General features: G+C 41.2%; 2 protein-coding genes and 1 long non-coding RNA gene across 15 annotated transcripts in view; 2 read left to right on the top strand and 1 right to left on the bottom strand.

Annotated features, from left to right (window-relative positions):
* ATF1 (activating transcription factor 1) overlaps nucleotides 1-10,940 on the top strand; it is a 31,690-nt gene extending 20,750 nt beyond the window's left edge. For all 9 annotated transcript variants that reach the window (XM_083598949.1, XM_083598951.1, XM_083598950.1 and 6 more), the window contains 5 exons: nucleotides 1,523-1,620; nucleotides 3,199-3,329; nucleotides 4,583-4,747; nucleotides 5,429-5,588; nucleotides 7,143-10,940. In XM_083598949.1, the coding sequence (XP_083455075.1) occupies nucleotides 1,523-1,620; nucleotides 3,199-3,329; nucleotides 4,583-4,747; nucleotides 5,429-5,588; nucleotides 7,143-7,287 (699 nt within the window). In that variant the 3' untranslated portion in view covers nucleotides 7,288-10,940. The remainder of the gene's footprint in view (nucleotides 1-1,522; nucleotides 1,621-3,198; nucleotides 3,330-4,582; nucleotides 4,748-5,428; nucleotides 5,589-7,142) is intronic.
* LOC310755656 (transmembrane protease serine 12-like) overlaps nucleotides 1-27,878 on the bottom strand; it is a 38,876-nt gene that overhangs the window by 9,781 nt on the left and 1,217 nt on the right. Inside the window, exons 1-5 of one of the 5 annotated variants that reach the window (XM_083598910.1) lie at nucleotides 20,346-20,524; nucleotides 17,857-18,058; nucleotides 15,847-16,112; nucleotides 13,339-13,484; nucleotides 11,839-12,112 (exon numbers count right to left, since the gene is read on the bottom strand). In XM_083598910.1, the coding sequence (XP_083455036.1) occupies nucleotides 11,867-12,112; nucleotides 13,339-13,484; nucleotides 15,847-16,112; nucleotides 17,857-18,058; nucleotides 20,346-20,520 (1,035 nt within the window). In that variant the 5' untranslated portion in view covers nucleotides 20,521-20,524 and the 3' untranslated portion in view covers nucleotides 11,839-11,866. Of the gene's footprint in view, nucleotides 1-11,838; nucleotides 12,113-13,338; nucleotides 13,485-15,846; nucleotides 16,113-17,856; nucleotides 18,207-18,467; nucleotides 19,422-19,926; nucleotides 20,165-20,345; nucleotides 20,736-21,614; nucleotides 21,858-23,391; nucleotides 23,538-25,248; nucleotides 25,515-26,908; nucleotides 27,114-27,878 lie in introns of those variants that run through there. The other 4 variants (XM_083598914.1, XM_083598913.1, XM_083598911.1 and 1 more) reach the window with 4 other exon arrangements.
* LOC310755765 lies at nucleotides 13,491-15,148 on the top strand. Its single transcript, XR_014544524.1, has 2 exons — nucleotides 13,491-13,709; nucleotides 13,744-15,148. It is a non-coding gene; the product is annotated as an uncharacterized lncRNA (long non-coding RNA).

Raw genomic sequence — 27,878 nt, 5'->3', positions numbered from 1 at the left:
GGGCCAAGGAAATTTACAAGAGGCAGGCAGACAAGCACCGTCGGGAAGAGGAGACCATACGGGTGGGAGACCGGGTGTGGTTGTCAACCCGAGGGTTACCCTTTAAGGGAGGGTGCAAGAAGTTGCAGCCAAGGCGGCTGGGACCTTTTGAGGTAACACAGCAGGTGAACCCCGTGGCATTCAGGCTCAAGCTGCCTGACAGCATGAAGTTACACCCGGTGTTCCATAGGTCCCTACTCTCTCCGTACAGGGAGGGGCGGGAATTCCCGGGACGGGAGGGAGAAGTCACCACACACCCGCAGGTAGAGGAGAGGGAACACCACAACCAAGCCACGGAAATACTCGATTCCAGGTGGCGAGGGCGCAAGGTGGAGTACTTGGTAGCTTGGGAGGGAGAACCCTGGTGAGAAGACACGTGGGTTCCCGCGGAGGCAATCAATGACGGGTATCTAGTGGAAGAGTTCCACAGTCGGTTCCCACACAAACCAAAACCACCAGCGAGATTCTGGGAGGAGCAATTTGGCACCACGGACGACGAGGAGGACTTTGAGGGTTTTCCGGCCTCCGAAGAGGAGGAAGGAGAAGCGTCGGAGAGGGAAGATTCAGACTGGGAGGCCCACCCCGCGGGGAGAGATCAGAGTGGGTGGGAAGCGGGTTTTGAATCCTCTGAGGATGATGACAGCTCCTTCCGGGGATTCCCTGCATTGTCGGCCGAGGACAGGGACGAAGTTGGATTGAAAGGTCAGGCCGGGGGTGGAGGGGGTTCTGGGGGGGAGATGGATGTCAGGGAACTGCCATCGGAACTAGAGGAGGAGGCGAGGCTCCACAGCGATGCTGGAGAGGGGCCAAGCAGGGAGAGAGGCAGGTCTCCGGCTGGGGAAGAAAATCAGCGCAACACCAGTGATAGAGGGGGGTCGATGGGGGAAGCAGAGAGGAGGCTCCAGGACTCTTCGCAGGAGACCAGCGAGGAGAGCACAGGTCCTCCGCTGCCCACACCCACCCTGCGCAGAAGACTTCCGCGCAGGGAAAGTAGGCGGCGACTTGGCGTCAAAGAACTTCTTTGCTGGAAGAGGTTCAAGAAACGCCCACTGACGGATTCGGCTAGCAACTGAACAGCCACGGAGTGGATGGCTGTCCAGACAGAAACGGTTTAACCAGGCAACCTAGCCCAGAGCAGCGGTACCCAACACCAAATATTTTTGCAACTATTCCAGAAACTTTGACCAACCCCTTTTCTCATGAGTTTGCAGTGTTTGTGTGCTTGTTTTATATTGCAGTCCTATGAATTACTTCAGGACAACAAACTCTACAATGGATCATGTTTATTTTTTTTAGTTTAAATAGCAGTGGTGGTGTGTTCCTTTTGAAGAAACTTGTTAACTCTAAATGTAATAAAAAACGTTTTCAAATGGTTGAAAACCTGCTGATTCAGTTATACTTGGCATTCCCAAAAGGTGTCTCTTGGCATTCCTGCTGTCTCTTACGCTATTCAGCAACATAATACAAAATGTGTTTCTTTCAGGTGTCTTTGTCAGAAAGTGACGATTCACAAGATTCCTCAGATAGCATAGGCTCTTCACAGAAAGCCAGAGGAATCCTAGCACGCCGTCCATCTTATAGGTCAGTTCCTTATGCATTTCTTTGGTGCTCTTCAGCGGAGCTTTTCCAGTTGGTAAGATGCATGCAGCCCACAGGGTTCGACAGATCCCTCAGAAGCTGCAGAGTGGTGGTCATGATAAGGACCTGGCCTACCAACACAATCCAGTTCCCCACCCCTGTATTGCAGAAAGGTGGAATTCAACTTTTTTTAAAAAGGTAAATAATTGTCATTTTCTCCAAAGCCACAAAGCAGCATCTTTCTCTCTGTATTCTGGTTCTGTCCACCATGAAAAGACATAAAAGTAACTCGCATCTTACATGAGGGTCCACATGTATACGCAAAAATGCTTGTCCAAGAATAGAATATCATTTATTGCGGCCATAGGCCCATACAGGTAAAAACAACACATAAATAACAGTTTGTGCCGTAAGGAGAAAAAAAAACACGATCGCTAAAACACCACTATAACAATAAAATACTATAAAATGGGAAGGCATGCTACGCCTTAATTAGCTTGTAGAGCTCCTTGGCGTCGCTTTTGGGAAAGGACAGCAACTAGGAACCTGGCCACCTTCAGGGTCGTGTGGGTATCCTTGTCCTGCAAGATTTGGGCAAGGTGGAATTTTGGTGGGGTACCCTCTAGTTTCTGTATGATTGATCCCAACAAATTTGCCCGTGGCACATTAAACAAGGGGCAAGTGAACATAATGTGCTGGAGCGACTCCGGCGTCACCTTATCACATTCGCACACAGCGGGGGCTTGGCCCTTTGAGAACCTATGTCTCAGGACATTAGAGGGAAAAACATTAAACCTCGCTTTGGTGAAGGCCAGTCTATGGGCAACAGTCGAAAGGGAGGAGAGGTATGATGGAACGCAGTAAGTTAAAGTGATACCAATGTTCTGGGGTGAACAAACACCTCCCCCCAGCGTATAATTTCGCTGTAAATCGATGTCATCCAGTCTTTGGCGGATCAGTCTCTGAGCAGTGATTTGGTCTAGTTTTAGGGAATCTGAGGGAGAGCTTTGGGAAGGAAGTAGGAGGACTCTAGGACCATGCCAGAGCTCTTGTGCCCCTTTCCCAAAGCCTGGTGCCTTACCCAATGGAAAGCAGCTTGAGGGCTCTGGGACACTGCTACAGTCTTCATGCCGCTTTCCCAAAACCAGGAAAGCCCACAATCAGCGGCGGACTTGGGTCTTTCAGATTTCAGCAGCGCCCTGTGTGAGGCCCAAAGTCAATGCATGCTCCCACCTTCTCTTGTTCTAGTTAAATCACTATGCCAGTTATGACGCCCTGCGGCGCCCCCTAGGCTCAGCACCTAGTGCAGCAGAACCGGTCATGCTCCTGAAATCCACCTCTGCCACGATCACAGCTTTGTGCAGGTGTGTGCGCGGAGGGGAATAAGTAAACAGAGAGTGGGTTTCTTCTGCTCTCTGGTCATTTATTTACTTCACCACCACCCATGCAAAGCTGCAATCGCCTAGGTAAAATAAGCATAAGATGCGAGTCACCTGTGCTGCATGCATTGGGAGTAATGATTACATTTTTTACAAAGTGGTTTTTCAGCCATGTCTGGTATTTTTGTTGTAATTTTTATAGAAAAATCTTCAATGATCTTTCTTCTGAAGATGCACGAGACAGGAAAGGAGATGAAGCAAGTCCTGGTATCTCTACTATCACATCAATGTCTGTCCCTACGCCCGTTTACCAAACAAGCACTGGACAATATAGTATGTATTATTTATAATTGTCTGTGTTAGGAATGCTGTTTCTGGAAATATATTTATATATATTCTGGAACTATATTTAAAGTTGAATTTTGTATTAGCCCGAGAATGATGCTATCCAAAGGTCCCTTCTAAAATTATTATAACAATTCTGCTGAGAATTTTTTTTCCATTCATCTATCACTAAATAGTTTATAGATCAGAATTTGTAGGCCAGCAAAAGGAAGAGAATGTTGTGAACTCGCCTTTGAGGTTTTTAAGCAGAGGCTGGATGGCCATCTGTCATGAGTGCCTTAATTTGGATTCCTGCATTGCAGGGGGTGGACTAGATGACCCTTGGGTCCCCTTCCAACTTTACAATTCCATGGTTCTATGATGTGGTTTGGGAAATGAAGGTGCTGGTTGCAAAATGAAGTAAATTGTTCACAGGAAAGAGACTGTAATTGGTGGAAGATTTTTGTGATATCAGCACAACAGAAAGAACATAATAGCCGTACATGAGGGTTTTAACTTTTTTACAACCTCATCTTCCTATAGCTTGGATGAACTTTTGCCTAAAAACAATCATCCGTCATTTCCAAATATTTTGAAAAAGAGGTCCTGCCTGAAATCAATAAATCAGTTTTTGTATATGTAACTATAATGTATTATGTAATTATATTATACTATACTATACTATATTATGATATAATATAATATAATTATAATATAATATAATATAATATAATATAATATAATATAATACAGGAAAAATAGAGCATGCAAATTTTCTAATGCTTGTACAATGTACAGCACTTCTTATTGATTAGAATAAATCAAAGTCGCAGTTTGTCTTTTGTTTTTGCTGCAAGCACCAGAAAGTTCCTGCGTCACTTTGATTGCGTTTTCTTAGCACTGATTACTTCTTGTTATCTGTGGAGTATGGATGGCTCCCGTTTCCAGTGATTCTCCAATACCTGCAATGCATTTTTGCAAGGTTTCAATATTTCTGCCAAGTTCTTGAAGCCATTTTCCTTGAGTCATATGACATTACATATACGGCGATTCCAGCTTTTCATTTTGGGGTGACCTTTTTTCGCAACTGAAAAGATTTAGTCAATTTTTCAGTGTTTTTAAGCAAAAGTTCATCCCTTTATGATACAGGAAATTGTGGGTTTTATTTTGGGGGGGGGGGTGTCAAGAAGTTATAAACCTACCGTACACACCACTGCACAATGATCAGTGTCTTCTCTGTTTCATTATTTCTTGTCTTAAAGTTGCCATTGCTCCAAATGGACCATTACAGCTGAGCAGCCCAGCGACAGAGTGTGTGCAAGGTTTGCAGACCTTTACAAATGCTGGCGGGACTCCGCTATTACAGTATGTACAGACATCTGATGGTCAGCAGATACTTGTGCCAAGCAACCAGGTGGTCGTGCAGAGTAAGTACCTACTACAAATAATTCAGAAATGCTCCTATTTCTCCCCGCCACTGTGGTTTTCCAAGGGATGATACCTACTTTACAAATAAAAGTCTGTATATTGTATGTGTCGTGCCTAAAGCCTTATTGATATGCAATACTACATAAGCAGAATCCAGGGTTCTGCACAGCCTTCTTAAAACAAGGTGTCCTCATCTGCATGTACAGCATTAAGCATGCCTTGGATCTGCGACCCAGGCAGGAGTTGGGCTGGTGAACTAACATTGCACATGCAGCAGCTGAGGGCCCAGTTTTAACACAAATCATGTTTCTGCATTGCCAGTGTCATGTTGGGCTTCCTTAAGCTTCTGCCTAGGAATGAAGTCAGCAGAATTATGGAATTAACCAATATTGTATATTCATCAGCATTGTTTTGAAGGTACTGCTGCTTCAAAATAGTTTTGTCAAAATACATTCTGAAGGAAGGGAAGTAAAACTAAAATTGTTGAAAAGGTGTCATGTTTATCCTCAAGAGATATCTGGCTACTTGTTTATGAGCCCATATCCAGTTTTTTACATGTACACCCTCCACTGCTGTGTACATTTTGTGCTTGGCTGTGTCTGCCCGAATTCAAACAGGAAATGTGGGTCTTCTTTAAAACACCTTTCTTCACAGCATTCTTTACTGTGGTTCCTCAACAGCTGCATCAGGAGATATGCAGACATACCAGATACGCAGCACACCAACCACCACTTCCCTCCCCCAGACGGTTGTGATGACAGCTCCTGTCTCCTTGACATCTCAGTCAACCAAGACGGATGATCCACAGTTGAAACGTGAAATACGGCTGATGAAAAACAGGTATTTGGTTTCCCGTTTGGTCTTAGGCATTCACTGAAATATATTCCCCATAAAATAATCTTTGGCTACAGAATCATATCACCCAAGATTAGCAGTAGACTTCTCTTATTTTGCCCTCTTCCCCACTACCCAAGAAATATTTTTTTCCCTTTCTAAACAAATGCTTATTTAGACTATAATTATTTGGGGTGTTTGACAGCTTTTGTTTCTTCAAACTTTTCCAGTTTAAAGAAACAATGTGGGAGGGGGGCTGTTAATTCTTTTTTAAGAAAGACTAATACATTAGTTAAACAGAAGGGAAACTCAGGAGGTTTTCAAAGGAGAAGTAGATTTCAGCCAGTCCTGTCCTTCTAACACCAGAGACACATGCATTGTGCTTGTATGTATGTATGTATGTATGTATTTATTTAAAAGCATTTATTAAACTACTTTATATTTCAAAGATTTCTGTGTACAGTCTAAAACCAACCACCAAGATATCAGTTAAAACATTGCAACAAAACCACAACCTGAAACCAATAAAGCAGCAATATAAAAACACAGACCAGTTAATCCCCAGGTGATCTAATGGCCAGGTGGCCCTGCGTTGTTAAGGGCCTCATATGTTAACAAGACTTAGAACTTGGCCCAATAGCTGATTGGCAGCTGATCCACAGGTGTCATATGTGAGCATCTCCTTAATTCCCATTTGTGTCTCAGGATGAGAGTGGTAAATACAACTAGTCACTAATACTGCATTTGTATCTCCTTGGAGGCACTGCAAGCTCATTATACAATTTGAAGAGACTAAATTGCCCCCAAAATGCTAGTGCCAATTTATTAAAATCTTGAAATTATTGGTACGATAAAGAAAGCTTAAAGGTGTTAATAAACTAGCCAGCTATAAGAAATGGTATAAGGGGACCATGGCCACATCCCTCTTCAAGTATTTAAGTATTTGCTGTGGATGTTTATCCTGAGGACAGTGTCACTTTGTTCAGAGGGTCATGTATCACTGATAACCTCTGTTGCAGCCCCTGTATTTCCTTTTCTTCAAATGTGTAATTGTAGACAAACTTCGTTACTTTATTAAAAGCATATTTAAGGACATGTGCAGGGCTCTGCTGAATCAGGCTGACGGCCCATCTAGTCCAGTTGCCTAGAGTTACCCTCTAATTTCTCATTAGCCCCAAAGCATTATTGTTCACAAAGCCAAAATGTACTCCCCTGAAATGTGTGCTTCAAGCAGATGAAATAATTTATCTGTTTACAGATTTCCAGACGATTTTTTTAAAAAATTGGATCACTAATATGATAAATAATTTGAACTCTTCAGGCAAAAATAGCAAGCTTGCAAAGAGCTAATCCTTGCAGCTCTTTAAATATTTTTATGTTAAGTAGATACATCAGTATTTTTTCAAAGAAAGCGGCTTTGTTTTACTTTTCACAGTCTGAAATGAGAAAGGCAAGCCTCTTTAGATGAACATCAGCTATGAAGCAAAAGCAGAATGCTTGTAATTCCAAACTAGTTTGACTTCTATGTAATAATTAACAAGCTTTGCTTTTGAATTTCAGAGAAGCAGCTCGAGAATGCCGTAGAAAGAAGAAAGAATATGTGAAATGTCTTGAAAATCGAGTTGCTGTTCTTGAAAACCAGAACAAAACTCTAATTGAAGAACTAAAAACTTTGAAAGATCTTTACTGCCATAAAAATGTGTAAAAGGAGGAAAAAAACACCTTTTTGTGAACATAAGAATTTCAGAAGGATTTTTTATATTAATTTTTTTTAAATTAAAGGTCAAAAATGAATCTCTTCTATCCAAATTCCACAAAGACTTGAGATTCTATTTAGAACCTTTGATGGCAGAGTACAAAAAGGAAGTATGAAAACTCATGAAGAGTTCTGCTGGCACAACTGGAATCTTCGTTTCAATCAGGATAAGTGGGACATGTACATTCTGTCAATCAAGATGTTTGAATTTCTTGTGCTACAGCTGAATTTTTTAATGCCTATGGCATTTGATTGCCATTATGCAGAAGAGCTGAATCTTTTGCTTTCAGGTGTTAATGCCTGTCAACATATAGCTAGCATAGGTTCAATTTATTAAATCTGATATTTTTTTCTGCTCCCTTCACAGGCTAAGGATCTTCACCACATAGTGAATGCACAGGTAGCAGTAGTTTCTGCCCTTGCGCCAGTCCATGTGTTGAAATGCACAACTATAGTAAGGATCCATATGTGCCAGAGTGTGCAGCACTCACCTGTGATTGGAAGGCCTACTCTTCCAGGGTTCCCAGTTGGGTGGAGACCTGCCACAATTTTTATTCCAACGTATGGGGGTCAAAACCTATTGCAGCCCACCAACAGGGAGAAGAATCCTAAGAAAGCTGTCACAGTTAATTGTACGTACAATACGTTTTGCTTCAAATTGTCAATTCTAATCTCTGTGTTGAGAAGATGCACACACTACTTTGCTAGAAACTATATTTGGTTTTAGCAGGCAGGCAACTTGTTTAAAAGAAGGGTGCTCTGTCTTAGGATGTGGTCATAAGACTCCTTGGAGAGTAGATAACATATATCATGGCCTCGTTTGCATGTCACAATAAGCCAGTGTTCATCTTAAATGATGTTTTCATCATGAAGAACCCCTCTCCACACCAGGCAGGTCCCCATGTGGCTTCTTCCCATTGTATGGAGCTCAGGCAGGTCAAATAAGCCATAGAACGCCTTGTCATATCATCTAAACCTGCAGAGTGGTGGGGTGTATTTATAATGAAAGATTGGCTTATTGTGCCGTGAAACCCAGACCCACATATAATTGCTTATACAGATGCTCTGAAATGTTTAATGCAAGAGAACAAATGTTGCAGAAAATATTTTCAAAGGGCTTTTGTGTGTGTATGTCACTGGGTAGAAAAAAACAACATCTTGAGATAAACAGAAATGATTCTTTCAAGTGAACAGGCATCCCATATTCTGTTTGAATGTACTTCTTTTGCTTGTACAGAAGCATTAAACTCCAAATTCCCTAGCTTTGTCTCAGTTCAAAGCACAAAGAAGCTAAAATTATATACCAAAGGTAAAATCTAGTATCTTTATATATGTTAAAGCACTCAATTACAAAACTGAATTTGTAAACCTGACAGTGACTTCTTAAAGCAATTCCAATTTTATAAGTAATCCAGTTGACATAGACACCAGTATATTTTTGTAGTTGAAGTGTTACCTTTGCAAATTCTATAATTGAGTTTATATGGATATTTTAAATTTTTATAAAGTTTCAATAAACAGAGATATTTTCCCTCTTAGATTATCAATTCTATATTTTTATGAGATGCTCAAGAAAACTAGAACCTATTTCTATATATTTCATTAGGCAAATTTAATTTAACAAAAATTGCTGGAAATATTTTTGAGAAAATAGTTTAGTATTCACAGAAGATACATTCGTTTATAAATTCACTTTAAAGACGCTGTCAGGGATAATAATAGTGTCATTTTGGTTCTTGTTCTCAAGGGATGTTAAAGTATCTTTTGACATCAGTTGGGTTCTTGAGCACACAATGAACTAATTAACACAAGCAATGTAGCCTTACCCTAGTTAATGTTGTTGATTCATTCCAATTCAATTTGATTCATTTCAATTCATTTCATTCCTTTGAAATGTTGCCACTAAATGCATTAGAGAAAAAAATATATATCTATTGCCATCATGGCACAGCATTCCACACACTGTCCCATTAACTCATTTTTTCCCCAATACTTGGTGGCTCTGGGGACCTCCCAGACATGCAGAAAAATATTTGCTCATAAACATTTTTAGAACTCTTCCCCCTTCAAGAATTGAGAATAACACTTGCTCTCTGAGAACTACAAAATAAGGAGCCTTTTCTTTGTATGTAGGTACAGGAGAATTGTGACTAAGGCTCACAATATAAGCCTTGGAGGAGGCAAACAACCCCCAACTTTATTTTCTAATCCCTGAACCCAATATGCTGTTATTATGGGTTCTAAATTAATAGATATAATGAAGAATGTTTATGGCTTAAAGTATCCTGGAAGGAGGAGTGATACTGGAAATGCACACCCTGAGCAGCACATCTGGTTTCCATTATCCCCCGCAACCTCTCTAATACACCACAGGGAGGGAGAGGTAAATATAGACCCTTACTACTAAGGCTCAGAACTAGGCAAGCATCTTTCATTTCACCTAGTACTTTTAAAGCTCAGCAGCCTGCACTGTAAGGCTGTTGTAGCAGCACAACAGAATGCCGAGATTCAAGACTCGTTTAGAACCAGAACTCAGCAATCTTATTCTAACAGGAGTCCATTTGTGAAATTTCTCATCACTACAACCTTTATTGCTGAAAAGGGGAAGAACTGTGGAACTATAGTAGACCCTGATTTTACCCACCCCCTCTAAAAAAAGAAACTCCTATTGTCCTTTAAAAAAAAACAAAAGTTGAATTTGGATATTAAATCAAATAAGGAAATTGGCCCTAAGTGAAAGGAAGGTGGAATATGGAATATTCATGCATAACCCAGAAAGTCTCTATAGGCTTTTGCCCATGCAGATAGGCTTCTAGCTTTGCTTTCCAGCATAACCTCCATTCTGTATGTCAATCTATTTTTGAAAATCCCATTTCAGCTGTGGGTTATATGTTTTGTGTGGAGACAGATGAGGGCTGGTCAGTGCCTTCCTCTGGATTGCAACCAACAAAAAGTACTGTGTGGTGTAAGTATTTCACAACCTGGCCTGGAATCTTCTAGCTATTTGTTGTACACTTATTAATTTCTTGTGTGTGGGTTTCAGAGGATTCAAACTTTCAGGTGTGCTGCATCATTTTTAGCATGATACTAAATTATATTTTGCTTCTAGGACAAAAGTGTGATCTGCAAGTTTTCCCATACATCTCAAGTATATGTATATTTAATAGTAACAAAATATTTTGCTGTTCAAATGTTATTAAAAGAGCATTTGATTATTATTATTATTACTATTATTTCAGAGCAAGAACAGGGGAGGTCGTGGTGTTTGATTTAAGAGCAAAATGCAGGTTGATAACCTGTTAATGTGCACTATTATTTTGAAACAGGAACCATAACCATGTATATCATCACAGAAGTACACAGTCATCAATTTCATTTTCAGTCATTATTTAAAGAGGCATATTTGTGCTATTTGCCAACCTATCGTCTGGTCATTATAAAGCTGGGTTGTGAGCACAGGCAATATTACAGTTATTGATGATCCTAACTATCCTCAAACTTAGCAGCTTTGCTTAAAATATTTGTAAATATTTTTTTTTAAAAAACATAGGTGGCTGTACCCCTTGACTTCAGTAATAAAGACCCTGAAATGCTGTTTCAAACTGCCTTGTTAATTCAGCATGTGGGAAAGTCTGGCGCTGATCTTATTCATACAAAAGTATCTGAATTTGTTTATTCTTATAAACACATACTTTGTTTTAGCCTTTGATAGGTGTGTGGTTTGTTGCTTTTAGTACTGTGTAATCTGTAGATTTACACAGGAAAAAGAAAGTATGCTGTTTACTTTGTTCAAGGAAGACCTGCAGAGGGAGCCAAGATCAAGTTTTCTAATACTGAAAGCCATTGGATACTATGGAACTAGTTGTAGCAAAGCTCACGGCTACTAGTGAGCAAAGCATACTGTATCTCAAAAATCATGTAAAAAATGCAAGAAGATGGGAAAGGAGGACTGAAGACTTGTTGCAACTAAACTTCAAACAAGGTGTGTGCACTTAACTGCAATTTGTGTTTTATTTTTAAAGTGCTATGGCAACATTTAGCATCCGTCATGTACAGTTTCTATAGCCAAGGATGCAGAATAAAGGGTTAAATGTGTGTTTGAATCCATTGGGGAGGGGGAAGTAAGTATCTGATTTACGGAGCATATTGCTTGTTTATAAATAATAAATTCCCCTATTATTTTTTACAACATGGAAGAAGGGAGGGTGTCACCCATCTCTCTCTGTCCCACACTGCTGACACAAGGTTATTTGGAACAGAAACTGGGGGTGGGGGGCAGGGCAGAGGTGACTTTTGCAAATTCTCTTCCTCACACCACCCTCCCTGTGTTCCTCCAAAGCTCTCCCCCTCCTCCCCTGTGGTGTTACAAAAAGAAGGGGAAGTCAGTGGAAATCATCTCCCTCCACCCTTCTGTTCATGGAAGTCTGTGCTAGATTATTCCATGTGTAGAGGAACACAACTGAATATAAGCCAATAAATTTTAAAAGGAATCGGACATCATTCTTGAACAATAAGATAATTTGCTTCTTTATAGAACACTGTGGATGATTACCCATCCCGCAGTTAAAAAGATGAGAATACATGGTGTGGTCATAGTGATGGTTTTGTCAAATAAAATAGCTTGCGATTGTATCCAGCTCCTGAAACGAGCTGTACGTATATAGACTCCTGGAAATGTTGGTCGGCCACAGCCAAGGCCAAAGCTTGTGACTCCTATCAGGTAATATTTGGTGGCATCTGGGAAATAGCACATAAGTGGTCCACCACTGTCTCCCTGGAACATGAAAAATAAAAATGAGGATATGAGTGTTTCTTTTGTTATTGTTAAGCTTTAGGCTGCAGAAAATTGTGGCCCAATCGGTGTTGCGTCTCATGAACTGTCAAAAGTGGTGCAAATGATCCAACTGAAAATAAATATTCTGACTTTTTCACCACCACCGATCCTTAATTTTAGACAGCATTCGAAACTCATTTTTCTAAGTGTGTTTTGCGACAAGGAATTTCATTAGCGCAAGCATTTTGTGAGCTCTAAGCGCAGTACTGTGCCTAAGATTTCAGATTAAAACTGCCCCCAAATCCAACCCTTTTGGACATCAGTCCTACAAGAAATATGCATACTAATAAAACAGGTATTAGAAGCCACTCCAAAACTAGCCCTATTGAATATTTTCCAAGACAACAACGCACACTCACACTACAAAGAACTCATAAGCCACTTACTCTCAGCAGATAGGAGAGTCATAACTAGACACTGGCGGGACCTGTCAGGAGTAAACATGGACCACTGGTACCAAACTATATTGGAAAACAGCCCTACTATAAAAGCTAAGCAGCAAACTGAAACTAATAGGGGCAAACAAGAGAGGATGTCTTTGCCCCACTCCCTTTATTACATATGTAACCAACACACACACCCCTCACACACAAACAAAACTCACTGCAATCAACTAAATGCAACTAACCATGCTCTGGGCTCTCAAACCTCTCACACCGTCAACAAAAACAAACACATAATCAAAAAACCTATCCTTGCAACACTGGCACAAACACACTGCACATACACTAAGCAAAAGAATGAAAAATCACTACCTCCCTTCTTTCTGACACCGAAAGTGAGAAAGGACTCTGAATTGAAAACAGATGTATGCACCCTTGCTAAGTATGAAAATTCTTTAATAAAAAAACTAATAAAAGTTTGAAATTAAGGTATTGCTTGGCGTTTACAGCGTCACCCTTAATGTCTTATTTTATCACATGAAGTACCATATACCAATTTCTATGCTTTGATTGCATTCTGCGTATTCCTTGTGGTTTTATATAATCATGAAACAGACAGAGGAATAGAATTCTAACTCAGAATTCAAGGAATGTCTTGGGTTTCCTAACTGCTTTAGTGTTACTGCTATTTATTAAGGGACAAAACAATAACTTGACCTAACACCCATAGTATACAGTGATACGTCATGTCTTAAAATGACATACACATCCTGACATCTTTACCTGACAAGTGTCAACACCTCCACTTTCAGAGCCAGCACAAAGCATGTCTTCTTTTTTGAGTGCCCCTCCATACCAGTCATTCCTATTGCAGAGCTGCATTGGAATAATGTCTACTTCGGCTTCTTGTAATACACGTCTTTTTCCACCTGTAAGGAAAACAAGACAAAGCTGGAAGTATGCTTATTTTTGTTTAATATTGCCTGATATACACAGCAATACACAAAAGGGCTTTATATATTGGCAACTCTTGGGCCAGTAGTTTTCCTAAATCTAGTGCACTGGGCACTAGATTTTTTAAATCTCCTGTGCAGAACTAAGATAATCTACAATTGTTGCCAAAATGAAGCTTAAGAACCCTTCCAACACCTTAAGTTTGTAACGAATACTGTTCAGCAGCTAACACAGACCCCAGGTGCATACGAACCTTTGAATATACTATCCTTAATCCTTGATTGTGCCCTATTCTCCTTTCATCTTTCCAGCAGCACAATGTGACTGGATGAATATTACCATCACCAGAACTAATCCCAGCACTGCATTAAGTTGTCAGTCAGGATCCTCCCAGTTTGCTCATACTATTTACATGATGAGTAAAGTTGAACTTTACATCGTTATTGCAGACAGACAAAAGCGGACTTGTGGGACTGTTTGCTACAAACAGGTCACAGGGAAAGGAAGAGCTATTTCACACATTGCAGTGGTTAAGACTGTACCTATGAAGTTTTAGTATATGTTTAAACATAATGTATGAATGTGACAAATTGTTGTATCACCCAAGTATGCCAAGCAGAGAACTGATTAGCTTGCCATTCTCTAGCACATCTTCTGAGCAATGTTTGAAATAGCCCCAAATGCACTTACAGCAAAGAAACTTACCTGAAATCACTAAACTTACTTGACCACAACTAGAAGTGGTTATTCTGAAGTAGGTTTACTCTTCCCACCAGCTTTGAAGGTATGACTATGCAAATAATTTCCTGGTTCACAAGGTGATAAGGCTTTTACAGCATTGTGAACGATGTTGTTGTACTGACAGCTGGCTGCAACATTCACCCACCCAACAAAGTAAACTTCTACCACGTCTGCTGAGAGCAGAGAAACAGAGCTGGCTGCAAAAAGGAGTGAAAGGGGCTCAGGGGCAGGCTCTGGCAAAAAATCCCAAACGGGAAACATTTCATTTTGGCTGACACCAGGGCTAACTCTCCAACAATTAGAGGGAAAACTAGAACATGGTATTTATCCAACCACCTTCAAATGCAGAGTCCCAGATCCTGTGCTAGGTAGTAGATAATCTCTGGTTATCTTTAGTTGAAGTACCTTATGGAAGTTTCTCCAACTATAAGAATATCACCTATGAAATCTGCATTAGGTTCTCAGGGTTCCTAAAAGAAGCCTTTTGAGACCACCAACCCATGAAAGTGTTAGTTTTGAAGGTTTATTTTAGCTGGTTATAACTGGAGACATTGCTTATCTGTGCAAGAATATTCATTGTGTGTTGCTTCCACAGTAGCCAAGAGAAAGTGTTACTTCCTTTTCATTATAAACTTAAACACCACAAAGGAAAAGATAAGGCAGAGGTGGAGCTGCAGCTCAGTGGTAGCGCATGCACAAGATCCTATGTTCAATTCCTGGCACCTCTAGCCAAAGGCAGGTGATTCAAGAAAGATCTTTGCCAAGCACCTGGCAGTTTTTGCCAGTCAGAGAAGGCAATAATGGACATGGGAAACATAGTTTGACCTAGCGCAAGGCCATTTTCTATGTTCCTATTTGTGGCACATTTGCTGAGCGAGTGGGGTTGTTCGTTTTGTTCCACTACCAGAAAAAGTTTCAAGGACATTTTGCCAAGGTTCGTAAAGGCATATTATTTGCCTAGTGCATGAAGCACAACTTTGCTAAGATATCTCCCCATTTGGGACATCTGTTGTTCAGTGCTTTAAACTGAAAATATCAGTTCAGTATGTGGGGGATCTAACAAGCAGTGCTTTGTACAATTGTTCACAGAAAAGTACCTCACTAGGGGTGACGTTTTCAGTCTCATGGCTGGATAGCATCCATCCAAAATTCTTACTAAAGAAGGTAGGAACACTGGACTTGCTGTGAATGTTTATTCTCCTCACTGGATGGAGATACATATACTGTACGCTCAAAAGTTGTCTTGCTGTTGTAGTGAAGTGGCAGCAGTATCTTTGACTCCCAGAAGTAGCAATTCAATATAAACAGAGTCTGGGGATAACCTTCCATCTTCTGCATATGTTTTCGGCAGAGGAGGGCAATATTCCCACTTCAATGGGTTTTTGGATTGTAAATCCTGTTTTTATTTAGCTCCATTACCTCCTAAAGCTATGTAAGGACCTCTCACTGAAGGGGCCAAGAATTTGCATAGCTCTACCTTCAAAGCAACCCTTTCCTAGATCACTTCCGTCCACTGCAAATAAAGAACATGCAGGCTAAATCCAAATTTATTTTCTCACTGCTGGCAACAACAACAAAAGAAAAGTATAGATTTACCTCTCTCCAGCGTTTTCCCCCAACCACTTATATAACATGAAGTCTCATTGGTCATAAGAAGCGGAGCCTCAGGTAAGCAGATGGGCTGAATATAATCATTGAATCTGATAGAGTCCATTAATTTAAACAAGGCAAGATCATTTTCAAAGGTTTTCTCCTGGAAATCGGAGTGCATAATGATAGCCCTGATCCGGCTCTTCACAGTATAAGGCTGGTACCTATAAAGATGATGCAGTCCCAACACAGCCTTCCAAAACTCGGGGAACCTAGAATAAAATCCTTTGTGAAGTCAATGATCACTATAAAATTGCAACTTTACAGACTGAGACTTGAGAGTTGTCTCTTCCTTCACATCCCCTGCAAAACCATTAAGCATGCAACCAGACTCTGATCAGACGATGAGAGAATGGCTGAGATTGCTCCAAATGATAACATAAATATAACAAGTAACACATATGTTATGTCCAGATAAGAGTAATACTTCTTAAAACAAATTCGTAACGTGTGCAACAGCAATAATTCAATTAAATTCAAGAATTGTCCTCAAGCAAACTTGGAATCTTACAATGATACAGTACAATAGAATCGTGGAGTTGGAAGGCACCCTGAAGATCTAGTCCAAACCTCTGCAATGCAGGAATATGCAGCCGTCCCTTACGGGGATCAAACCCGCAACCTTTGTGTTATCAGCACCATGTTCTAACCAACTGAACTATCCGGCTGACGAAATTACTGTGCTTAATAATGGGTGCAAATACTTTTCCTATCTGAGCCATTCAGCAGAAGGCTGGTTTTCTCATGCCAATTACTGCCTATGCAAATTCTACTCAGAATCATCAATAGCTGTTCTTTTTGGAAATTAAAATAATCACAGCAACTCGGAAGATAAGGTTCATAGCCAAAGAATGGCATGAATAAGTGTGTGTTCCCAAAGCAGTTTCTTGAGCAGCAGCTGTCCAAGCCTAAACTGCTAACCTCTTGAAAGTGAGAGAAGCTATGCAAGTGGCTTGTGAATCCATATGGGTATGGCTATTCCAAGCTGCTTACTAGAAACCATGGCCAATATTATTAGAATAGTTTCCACTGGCATGAATGGGAGGTTTTTAAAATCCATGTAAATAGCAGGCATGGTGGCACTCAATCCAGATTTGGACTGCAGCAGGGGCAGTGGGTTAGAGTGCCAACTTTACCATCACTACACCTATTATTTACTTTAAAATCATTATTAATGTACTTGAATGCAACTCTTGCTGATGGTAACAAGTCAATTATGCTTATTTTGTGCTGTAGTACTATAGCCCTCTTCAGGTATTCCAAAAGTGGCTAAAGTAAGCATAGGAGAAGGGGAAAGCCTGCTAGCTGTCTGTCCCCAGCCCCAAAATAAACCTACCACCCTCTATGAGTTCCAGGGCAACTGTCAGAGGAAGCGTCTTATACTTGTGTGAAAAATGCTAATGCACGCTCTTCCCCTTCCCAAGCTTACTTCAGTCAAATTATGAATGCTTGAAGAGGACAAAACAATGTGAGCAAAATAAAAAACGGGAGTGCAATGTTAAGAGCATTGAGAACAAGTGCAGTTCACTGAATAAAAAAGATTATCAGGAAAATGTGGAATCATCCTCTTTCTGCTATGTACTCTTTATACAGCCAGGGCAAGTTATTTTGTTTTAGACTAAGCTGACTATTCAGAATTTTTATAAGGGTGAGCATGATCAATATTGCAAAGCAGAATTTAAAAGGACAAATAATAAAGCATCTTATCATCATGAACAGGTTGGTATTTTTTCCCAGGCAAACTGCAGCAGATGCAACAAACGCACGCCATAACTTTCTAAGCAGTACCTTTGCAGTCTAGTCTGACAAACCAGTTCAGGGAGACAAGATGGATTCACAAATAATCTACAAATATTTAATTGTCTTACAGATTTTTTCAAGTTCAGCCAATGTATTTGCATATTTTTCTTTCACCTAAAATTGATAGGAAAACTTTCAGAATCAAAGGATACATACGTCCACTCTTTAATGCAGTGTGCTGCTGTCAGCACTGAGTTGTGGTTAATTAAAGATCCACCACACATATGCTGATATCCTATGCCAAAGTGGAAAACTTGAAGACTGACTTGCCAAGGCCATGCTCCAAGTTGAGCATCATGTCCACCTACAATCCGAGACCCTGCTGGTATCTCATCCACAATAGGCCTTGTTCCACAAGCTAGAAACAAAACACAGTTAAAATGGTGAAAAGTCATGCTTGTTAAGTGCCTCATAAAATGAGGCATTCAGATAAAAAAGTGGCAAAGGAGCAATATTCCTGCTGGTGAAGAACTCAGATAAGCATGCAAAGACTGTTCTAAACTTTACTTATCGTATTTTTTGCTCTACAAGACTCACTTTTTCCCTCCTAAAAAGTAAGGGGAAATGTGTGTGCGTCTTATGGAGCGAATGCAGGCTGCGCAGCTATCCCAGAAGCCAGAACAGCAAGAGGGATCACTGCTTTCGCTGCACAGCGACCCCTCTTGCTGTTCTGGGTTCTGAGATTCAGAATATTTTTTTTCTTGTTTTCCTGCTCCAAAAACTAGGTGCGTCTTGTGGTCTGGTGCGTCTTATAGAGCGAAAAATACGGTAATTTTATTCAGAAAAAAGAAGTCAAACGATATTTTTAGGAGATAAAGAGTGAAATTCAAAGTAAGATTAAACAGATAGCATAACTTAATGAAGACTGTTGCACTTTTCCATGTTTCCCCCCTGAAACTTAATTAAAGGAATTGAAAAAGGATATGAAGTGCATTATCCTGCAGTGTTAGAGGACTTAATTTCGTAACATTAAGAGAAAAATAGCAGTAAGGTCTTTAAAAGAGAAATGGTTTGTGTATGTTTATTGCATGAGACACATTTGTTAAACAAGCATCAGAAATACATGAATAAGCAAGTAGATCATGTTTTGTTTTCATCATTTGATTTTAAAGTAAAAGGATAAGTTATTTTCATTGCTAACAATATGCCATTTGAGGCAATTCAGTATTAAAGAGATTAGGAAGGTAGAACTGAACTGTACTGCTAAAAGGAATGAGACTGGGAGAAGAATGGGCATTAATGTATTATTGCATTGCCACCCCAACTTCCGAGCTGTGCAGGATTCCCTTTACCCAGGGTTCGGTTTCCTTGGAATGAGGGATACAGGAGCCTGTGTGGTGTCTTGAGGGCGGGGCTTTTTTTCTCAGCTGGAACTCCCTGGAACTCAATTCAGGTACCTCTCAGGTGGGCGCCATTGCCATTATTAAGAGAACAAGGGTGAGTTCCAGCACCCCCTTTCCTAGAAAAATAGCACTGTTTGAGGGTATAATATACATATACAGTGGTACCTCGGGTTAAGTACTTAATTCGTTCCGGAGGTCCGTACTTAACCTGAAACTGTTCTTAACCTGAAGACCACTTTAGCTAATGGGGCCTCCTGCTGCTGTCGCGCTGTCAGAGCACGATTTCTGTTCTCATCCTAAAGCAAAGTTCTTAACCTGAAGCACTATTTCTGGGTTAGCAGAGTCTGTAACCTGAAGCGTACGTAACCTGAAGCGTACGTAACCTGAAGCGTATGAAACCCGAGGTACCACTGTACAGCCATACCTCGGGTTGAATATGCTTCATGTTGAGCGCGTTCGAATTGCGCTCTGCGGCAACCCGGAAGTAACGGAGCGCATTACTTCCGGGTTTCGCCGCTCGCGCATGCACTCAAAATGACATCATGTGCAGAAGTGGCGAAAAGCGACGCGTGAGTGCGCAGACGTGCCGTCACTTGTTTCGTTTGCTTCTGGATGTGAACGGGGCTCCGGAACGGATCCCGTTCACATCCCGAGGTACCACTGTATTTAACCTGGGCCCAAGATGGAGGTGCTCACAAGCATTAACACCCCAGAAGGGTTTTCTTCTCCAATAGCCCCAGCCTTGGAGCTCAAGCTGGAACCAGGCGGGGCTCTCCCTCTTCTAGCCCAGCTCACAATACACTCTCTCCAATTGTCCTCCTCACTCCAGGCCACTGGCCTGACCCCACCCGCTAGATTTAACCCCCCACCCCCAAAACAACACCCATGCAATCTCGTTCGCAAGATACCAGCCGTGAGCCCCGGGGCTTTTCGACTCCGCTAACTGCGGCCAGCGCCGTTTGCCAGCGGAGGGGAGGGAAGGACCAGTGGCTTCGCTGCTCTGCCCTCCGCCCGAGCGAACCCTCACGGCAGATGCACGTGGCCCAGCAATGTGAGCAGCGTCCCCGCTAGGGAGCGCGCGCCGCTTTCAAATATAACGTAAACGTCGGCTTCTGCGGACGTGACCCGGTGGCTGCCGGGACTCGTAGTTCGGAGAGCTTTCTCCTCGCCCCCCCCCCACCCGGACGAGGACGTCGCGCGCAAGCGCAACAGCAAGAGCAGCCTCTGCCGGCCTTCGGGACGCCCGGGTGTGAGGGGAGCCTTGCCCGAGGCCGGCTTCCTCGACGCCAGAGCCGGGCCCACCTTTCGTAGGGATGACAGAGGGCTGGACCCCCGGCGGAGCCTCGCACAGCAGCACTAGCGCCGCCACCAAGGAAGCGGCTGAGGGGCGAGAGAGGAGCCGCCATCGCCACCCCATCGTCCAGAAAAACGGCGGGCGGCTCTTTCCCCGCCCCCTGACGTCACATAAGCGGCGCATGATTGGCAGGAAGCGGCCGCGCGCGAGGCTTTTAAATCACATTTCACCGCGTTTTCATCCCCCACTTCCCTTTGCCATCATTTTCCCTTTATCGTTTTATGAAATTGTGCTTCCCTGTGCATTTTCTCTTTGGTATATGCGAATTTCTCCCCAGTAAATGTAGGAAGACGCTTGGAAAATAGGGAGAGGTGTGTTATGGGAAGCACTTGCAAGGAAGGGGGCTAGAGATGGGGAACCTCTACTCAGTGGCGTAGCGTGGGGGGTGCAGGGGGGGCCGGTTGCACCGGTCGCAACATCTGGGGGTTAGGGTTAGGGGGCGCAAATCCACGGGTTAGGGCAAATTACTTGCCCTGCCCCGGGTGCTGACAACCCATGCTACGCCACTGCCTCTATTCAGATTCTAATTTACTGAGCCCTACGTGCCAAAGATAGGGAACCTCTACTCAATAGTCTGATCTGTCTGCCCAATCACAATGTTCCATCCCATAATTCATATGTGTTCACTTCGCTCCACCAACCTCCTCCACGTCATCCCTGCTCTTTTTCCATGGCTCGCTCCAAAGTGAAATGAAATGGTGAGGACTCCAGCCATTGGGAGGAGGTGGAGGGAAAGCAAATGAAGAAACCCCAGCTCAGCCACTCAGTGTGTGTATTTGGCTTTGGCCCCATCCGGTCTGCAGTTCCCCAAAGGTTACCTCTAAAAATGAAGCCCCACCTCCTGCTGAAAAATGGTCCCCACCATGCTATTTGCAAATAAAATTGTCACGTAAGATTTCACAGATCACTAATTGTACTAATGGTAAACATCAACTTGTTTGCTTTATCAAAATAATAATAATACAAATTATATATTTTTAAATGCACTAATAACAGTGCAATCCTACATCTAGTCAGAACTGATTCCCACTGAATTCAGTGAGGCTTACTGTCAACTAAATAGGTACTAGATTGCCTTATGACTATTTCTTTTCAGATTAAGAACAAATATTTTCAGTTAGGGTTGATTGAATTTAAATAACAAACCAACAGCTGACTAATGGGTTGGTATTGTTAAATATATTAAAATCAGTTGTGGGGTTTTTGAGGAACTTTACCTTTTATAGAACAAGGTGAAAGATTACCCACTTCACAGTCAAAAAGATCAGGACACACTTAATGTTCACAGTGCTGGTTTTACCACGTAGATGTGAAACTATCCAGTCTGAAAAATGACTTGTACCAAGATAGATTCCTGGATACTTTTGCTGGCCACAGCTAACGCTTGAGATGGTGATTCCTATCAAATAATATTTGGAAACATTTGGGAAATAGCACATCAAAGGTCCACCACTGTCCCCCTGGAACATGAAAAATATAAAATGAAAATTTTAGTGTTGCTTATGTATTTTAAAGTTTTAGTATGCAGAGGGACTGTAAACTAATCAGTCTGAACAGTGCATTTCATGTCAAAAGAAAACAATGCTTTTCTAGGAAACACAGATAAATCTTGAAATCTTTGATTGGGTAATCTCACTTTGGCTGGGTTATAGTACCTGCAGGTAAGTTGCTTACAAAACCTTATCATGTGTTCTGAAAAGTCCAGCTACATGGTCAATAAACTTAAGACTTAAAATCAAGTGAAAATCCTAAGAATACAATATGTTCTAACAATTCTTAGCTCTCATAACATGGTGGTGGTGGTGGTGGTGGTGGTGGTGGTGGTGGTGATGCACAGATTATGTGAAAGACAAACACACCCCTTTTTGCTTTCACGTTGCTTTTTTGTTTGGAAGCAAAGTGGTACAAGTGTTCAAATTAGAAAAAAAATATGGCTCCTCTAATCTTACCCTTTCACCACTCAGCTAAAGAAGGTCTGCAACTTATGTGGGGGTTACATTCCAGGGATCACGCTTAAAGCCAAAATTGCGTACAGTCAAAACCTGCTGGGTTTTGGGGCGGCCAAAATCATTTTCCCTGGAACCCCATCCCCTTTTTATTTTTTGCCACATTCATAAAACTTAATGTGCACAAGTTGTGAGCTTACTATAGTTATATTTGATGAAAAATTGGTATTAATGGTAACATGTTTTCAACCACAACTGGAATCAGTTTCTTTCCATATCTATAGTACAAAAAAGTAGTTGCCCTTTCCCCCTTCACGTCCCCTCTCCTCCCCACCCTTTTTAAGTCTATGAATCTGCAGACAAGAACTTGTGTGTGTTCTAGATTTTTACAGTGCTGAGAGCACGTTCACAAACAATATTATCTTACTTGAATTTTACATGGATGTAATCCGAGACCAGGGAGAAGAATCGGTAGAAGAAGGTTGGAAGAAGTTTAAAGACTATCTACAGAAACATTGCAAAATTAAGGAATGTTAGAAGGATGTTGGATTGAAGTTATGTGGTTTTAGCAGTAATGTTATAAAGGAGTATGTAAAAATGGGTTGTCAACAGGTGAGAATGTAAAGTCACAACATATTAAGATAAATGATTAAGATAAAAACAAAGATGGAAAGGATTTGCTGAATTAACTAATTGAACTAGAATACAAAAAAGGGAGGTGTGAGGAAGTCAAGGAATAAATGAAAGATAAGTTATGGAAAAATTGATTTGTTTTTAATTTTTATTTTTCAGTTTTTTGTAATTTTTTTGTTTTATTATTTTTCTTTTTTCATGTTTGTAATTCTTGAAATGTTAATAAATATTATTAAAAAAAAGAATTTTACATGGATGTCTCTATTGTCTATTTTATCACACAATATTAATTTTTATTTTGTAAATTTACTTAGTGCTACTTTGACATCCTACTGGGCAATATAATTTGTCTAAGCAAGCCACATGACAGCATCTGTTGGCAACATGGTTTACAGTGGAAATATCTCTGTTTTACCTGACAGGTGTTTTCGTGTCCGCTTGCAGAGTCAGCACAAATTACATCCCTTGATATTCCATGCCCTGAATACCAGGGATGTCTGGCACAGATGTACAGTGGTATAATGTCTACCTGAGATTCTTGTAATATATATTTCAAATCACCTGTAAAGAAAACACAAAGTATTACTGGAAGTATGTTTGTGTTCAACCTTCTGGGTCCAGTACAAATGTTATAAGCCTGATGCAGCAGACCTTCATCCCCTTGTGCAGAATCTACATGTGTTATCAAACAAGGCTTAGAATTCCTTCTAACATTTTGGAGAAACAGAAAATTTTGTCAGCTAAAACATGAAACTGTAGATGTGATCTCATTTATCCTTGCGTGACTGTCATACTGTGTGACCTGTGGGGGTTATTATTTTTTATTTTGTTAACAGTACATGAGATTGGCAGGCTGTTGTATTTTTCTTTTTCTTTACTGTGGTACTTTCCTTTTATATCTTCCCAATGATGCAATCTTTAAGTGAGCAGCCTGTGTGCCTGGGGGTAAAGATGGTGCAAGAAGTCGAGACCACATCATGCATATGGATAACAATTCATACATTAATACAGTGCAATTCTATGGTACCTTTGAGGATATTCTAGAGGCCGTAGGAAAGGTTGGATATACTTCTCAGACATCAGAGAAAATAATCATTTGTAATGGTGCATGTTTGTTCTCGAAGATACAAACATAAGTCTGACCAAACTGCGGGAGGCAGTGGAAGATAGGAGTGCCTGGCGTGCTCTGGTCCATGGGGTCACGAAGAGTCGGACACGACTAAACAACAACAAATGGTGCTAGGAAACAGGGCTACACCTCCAAAGTCATTAGCAACGGAATAATTCTTGCCCCTACTGAATCGGGAGTCCACAATTTCCCACTTTCATCCTGCCAGCTACTGATATAAGCAACGAAGAGACAAGGGTCAACCACAGGAGGAGACTTCTAGCAGTATAATAAGGCTGAGATGTTTCATAAGGCAATACAGGACCAGGACAATTTTGGGTGCCTCTTCTGAGGCACTCCACCCACCCCACCTGGATTTGGGATGAAAGATCATGTAAAAGTGTGCATGTGAGGAGGTTAAGTTGTAAGCAAGTACAACTTGTGGTATAATTGCTGGCCGTGGGCTACATCTGTGGGGGACACTATTGCACCTGCAAGCACCCTCTGGCACCTGCAAAAGATACCTACTAACAAATGGACACAGTGAAAATCCAGATAGAAACCAGACTTCAAAGTTCTCTGCTGGGCTGCATGTATGCTGAGCATTCCTCCTTTCAAAACACAGTTCCAAAAGGATGCAAGCCCCCCTCTATTCACTTCGGGGCAGAAAGAGTACAGGATGTAAAAAGTGACAACACTGCAGAGACTGATGGTGGTTGAGTTTAAGTGGGTCCACAGAGCCCACATGTTCAATCCCTGCCCCCGGTTTTTAATTGTTTGGCTTTTTCAAGGGTTTGGGGTCCCCCTCCCCCAAAAAACATTGCCCAGTCAATAATGAGACTAGGAACAAAACTGAACTTCAATAAATTTATGTATCATCCTGACAGCCAGCAGCAAGCGAAACCCAGGTTTTTTATCAGGTTTTTGATATAAATCTCAATGTATTGATATCAACAAAGCTTTCTGTGTTCACTAAAACAGTGTTTCTCAAACTTGCATCTCCAGCTGTTTTTGGACTACAACTCCTATCATCCCTAGGTAGCAAGACCAGTGGTCAGGGATGATGGGAATTAAAGTCCGAAAATAGCTGGAGACCCAAGTTTGGGAAACACTGCACTAAACTAATATTAGATTATTCAGAAGGGACAGAAACAAAAGATTTACCTTTCTCCTCTTTTCCCACCCATCCACTTATATAACACGGGTTCTTGTCTGTCACTAGAAGAGGAATGTCAGGTAAGCAGATGGGCTGAATATAGTCATCGTATTCGACAAACTTTATTAATTCAAACAAGGCAATGTCACTGTCATAGCTGTTCACTTTGAAATGAGAATGGACCACAATTTCTCTCACCCGGCGATTTATAGTATGAGAATGACGTTTATAAAGATGACGTAAGCCAATCACAACTCTCCAGTACTCCGGGTTCCTAGGACAAAAAAACCCCTTGTGTGGTTATTACAAAATTGCTGCTTAAGAGAATTTTAACTTTGAGCAACACCATAAGAAAGCTCAAAACATGCAGTAATAATTCCACTTGAATTCAAATACTTCCCTTAAACAAAAAAGAATAGAAATTATTTTGGCAAACTATTCCATACAAATAGCAATGTTATAACTGGCTTTTCATTCAGCAGGGGATTGATTTTATGACTGCGATAAAGTGGTACCTCGGTTCTCAAACATCTCCGTTGACGAACCTTTCAGAACCCAAACACTGAAAACCCAGAAGTAAATGCTTCTGTTTTCAAACGCGCCTTGGAAGTCAAACAGCTTCTGCTGCATGTTTTTCAATTCAAATTTCTTCTTTGAGCTTGCAGCCAGCCCTTTGCACCTCAGTTATCAAATGTTTCAGAAGTCAAATGGTCTTACAGAACGGATTACATTTGAGAACCGAGGTACCATTGTAATTCCTCATGGAAACTATAATCAGAATCAGAGCAAGTTCTATGTGCTCAACAGGTAATTTAACCTTGTGTTTATTGAGCAGCAGTTGTCTCATGCTGCATGGTAAGGTTTTTTTTGAAATTGAGTGAGTGAAGCTTCATAAAGTTACTTGGTATGGGAAACTGCTGCTCAAAGTCCAGAATCACCCTTGAAAAACAGTACAAGAACCTGGCAGGATGGGGTAAGTGCTGAGAGCGCCATGTATAAGCTAAGCTGCCTAGTAACCTCACATACTGGTGATGAAGTTGTTGAATCACCATGTGTAGCTACACCTTCATAAGGTCCAGTGAAATCAATAAACGCACCCCCCGAATGGAAGTTCTTCAAGATGGTTGTATGAATCACCATTCAGAACTTGTGCATCTTTAAGTTCTAAATCACACGCTTCAGATCCAGTGTAACCTGCCATCCTTATTCCTTTTGGAAAATGTAAGAAAGATTGAATATTATTTGAGATAGTGTTGCACTGATGGCACTGAATCAATTACACAGGTCTTCATGAGATGACACATCACTTGGATAACATGGACAATTGAAGGTGCCACTCAACACACCTGGCAGCAGCGTAAGTGACTTGTAAAGTACACAAAAATCTCAAATAGCATAAAATACATTCTTATACAGTATGCAGTAATTCTAAAGCACTGGACCCATGATTTAAACATAGCTTACTCTGAGTATGTTTTCGGAAACTGTATTCATAAAATGATAATATTATTTAAGATTTGTGAGAAGCCTACCAAAACGATGTGCACAGAATACTGACATCAAGACAGGCTATAGCCAAGCAACTAAGAAAAAAGAGGGGGGGGGAAGAACCCACACATTTTTTCCATTATACCTAAAACGGACAAGATAAAATATAAAGATACATACACCCATTCTTTAATGCAGTGTGCTGCTGTCAATACTAAGTTGTTACTAATTAAAGATCCACAACATCTATGACGATACCCGCCTTGAAAAACACGGTAAATTTGAAGACTAACAAGCCATGGCCATGACCCGAGCTGAGCCTCATTATCACCTACTATCTGAGTCCCAGTTTTTTTCTCATCTATAAGAGGCCTTGTTCCACAACCTAAAAAACAAAACACAGTTATATTGGTGAGATGCAATGTATTTAAGTGTTCCATAAAATACAATCTGCATCCAGCAAAATGCTTAGAGCCACTGCTTTAAACTGATTGGTTCAGTACAGCAATTCCCTAAACAGGCCACCTGTTGGAGAGCTGAAGCAAACCCATTTTGACTCACCATCCCTTATCAGAAGTGAATCCAAAATAATTTCACAGCTTCTTTGTTTCTCAGAATAAAAGAACACATACCTGCAGGATGATATCCCAATGTTCAAAAGACAGCATAATCCATGTGCTTTGTTTATATACTACAATTTATTCAGTATCAGGGCAGTATTCATAGTCTTCCCTTCTCATGTTATCCACATAACAGCATTGTCATGCTCAGGGAGCTTGGTGGCTTAGGGGTCAATCCAAACCCAAGATCCACAGGGATGTGCAAATTAAAATCCAGTGGATCTCCAGCTCAGCTGGTCAATTCGTGGAGGAATTGGGCTATATATCTTAAGTATAAGGAGTTAATGGTACTTGACTGACCCAGCTGAGTGAAGCTCCAAGTTCAACATAGGCTGTCCATTTTTAGGGCTGGACAGCCTATGCTGAACTTGGAGCTTCACTCAGCTGGGTCAGTCAAGTTCCATTAACTCCTCAAGATTGCTCTCTTGGTGTCCATTTGAACTCAGGTCTCTCCAGCCATTAGGTCCAGTCGTGACCGACTCTGGGGCTGCAGCGCTCATCTCGCTTTATTGGCCGAGGGAGACGGCGTA

The sequence above is a fragment of the Podarcis filfolensis genome (genome assembly GCF_964270895.1).
Source record: "Podarcis filfolensis genome assembly, chromosome: 2".
Lineage (NCBI taxonomy): Eukaryota > Metazoa > Chordata > Lepidosauria > Squamata > Lacertidae > Podarcis > Podarcis filfolensis.
Note: the sequence above shows the minus strand (reverse complement) of the source record. Positions and strands in the feature narration are given on the sequence as shown.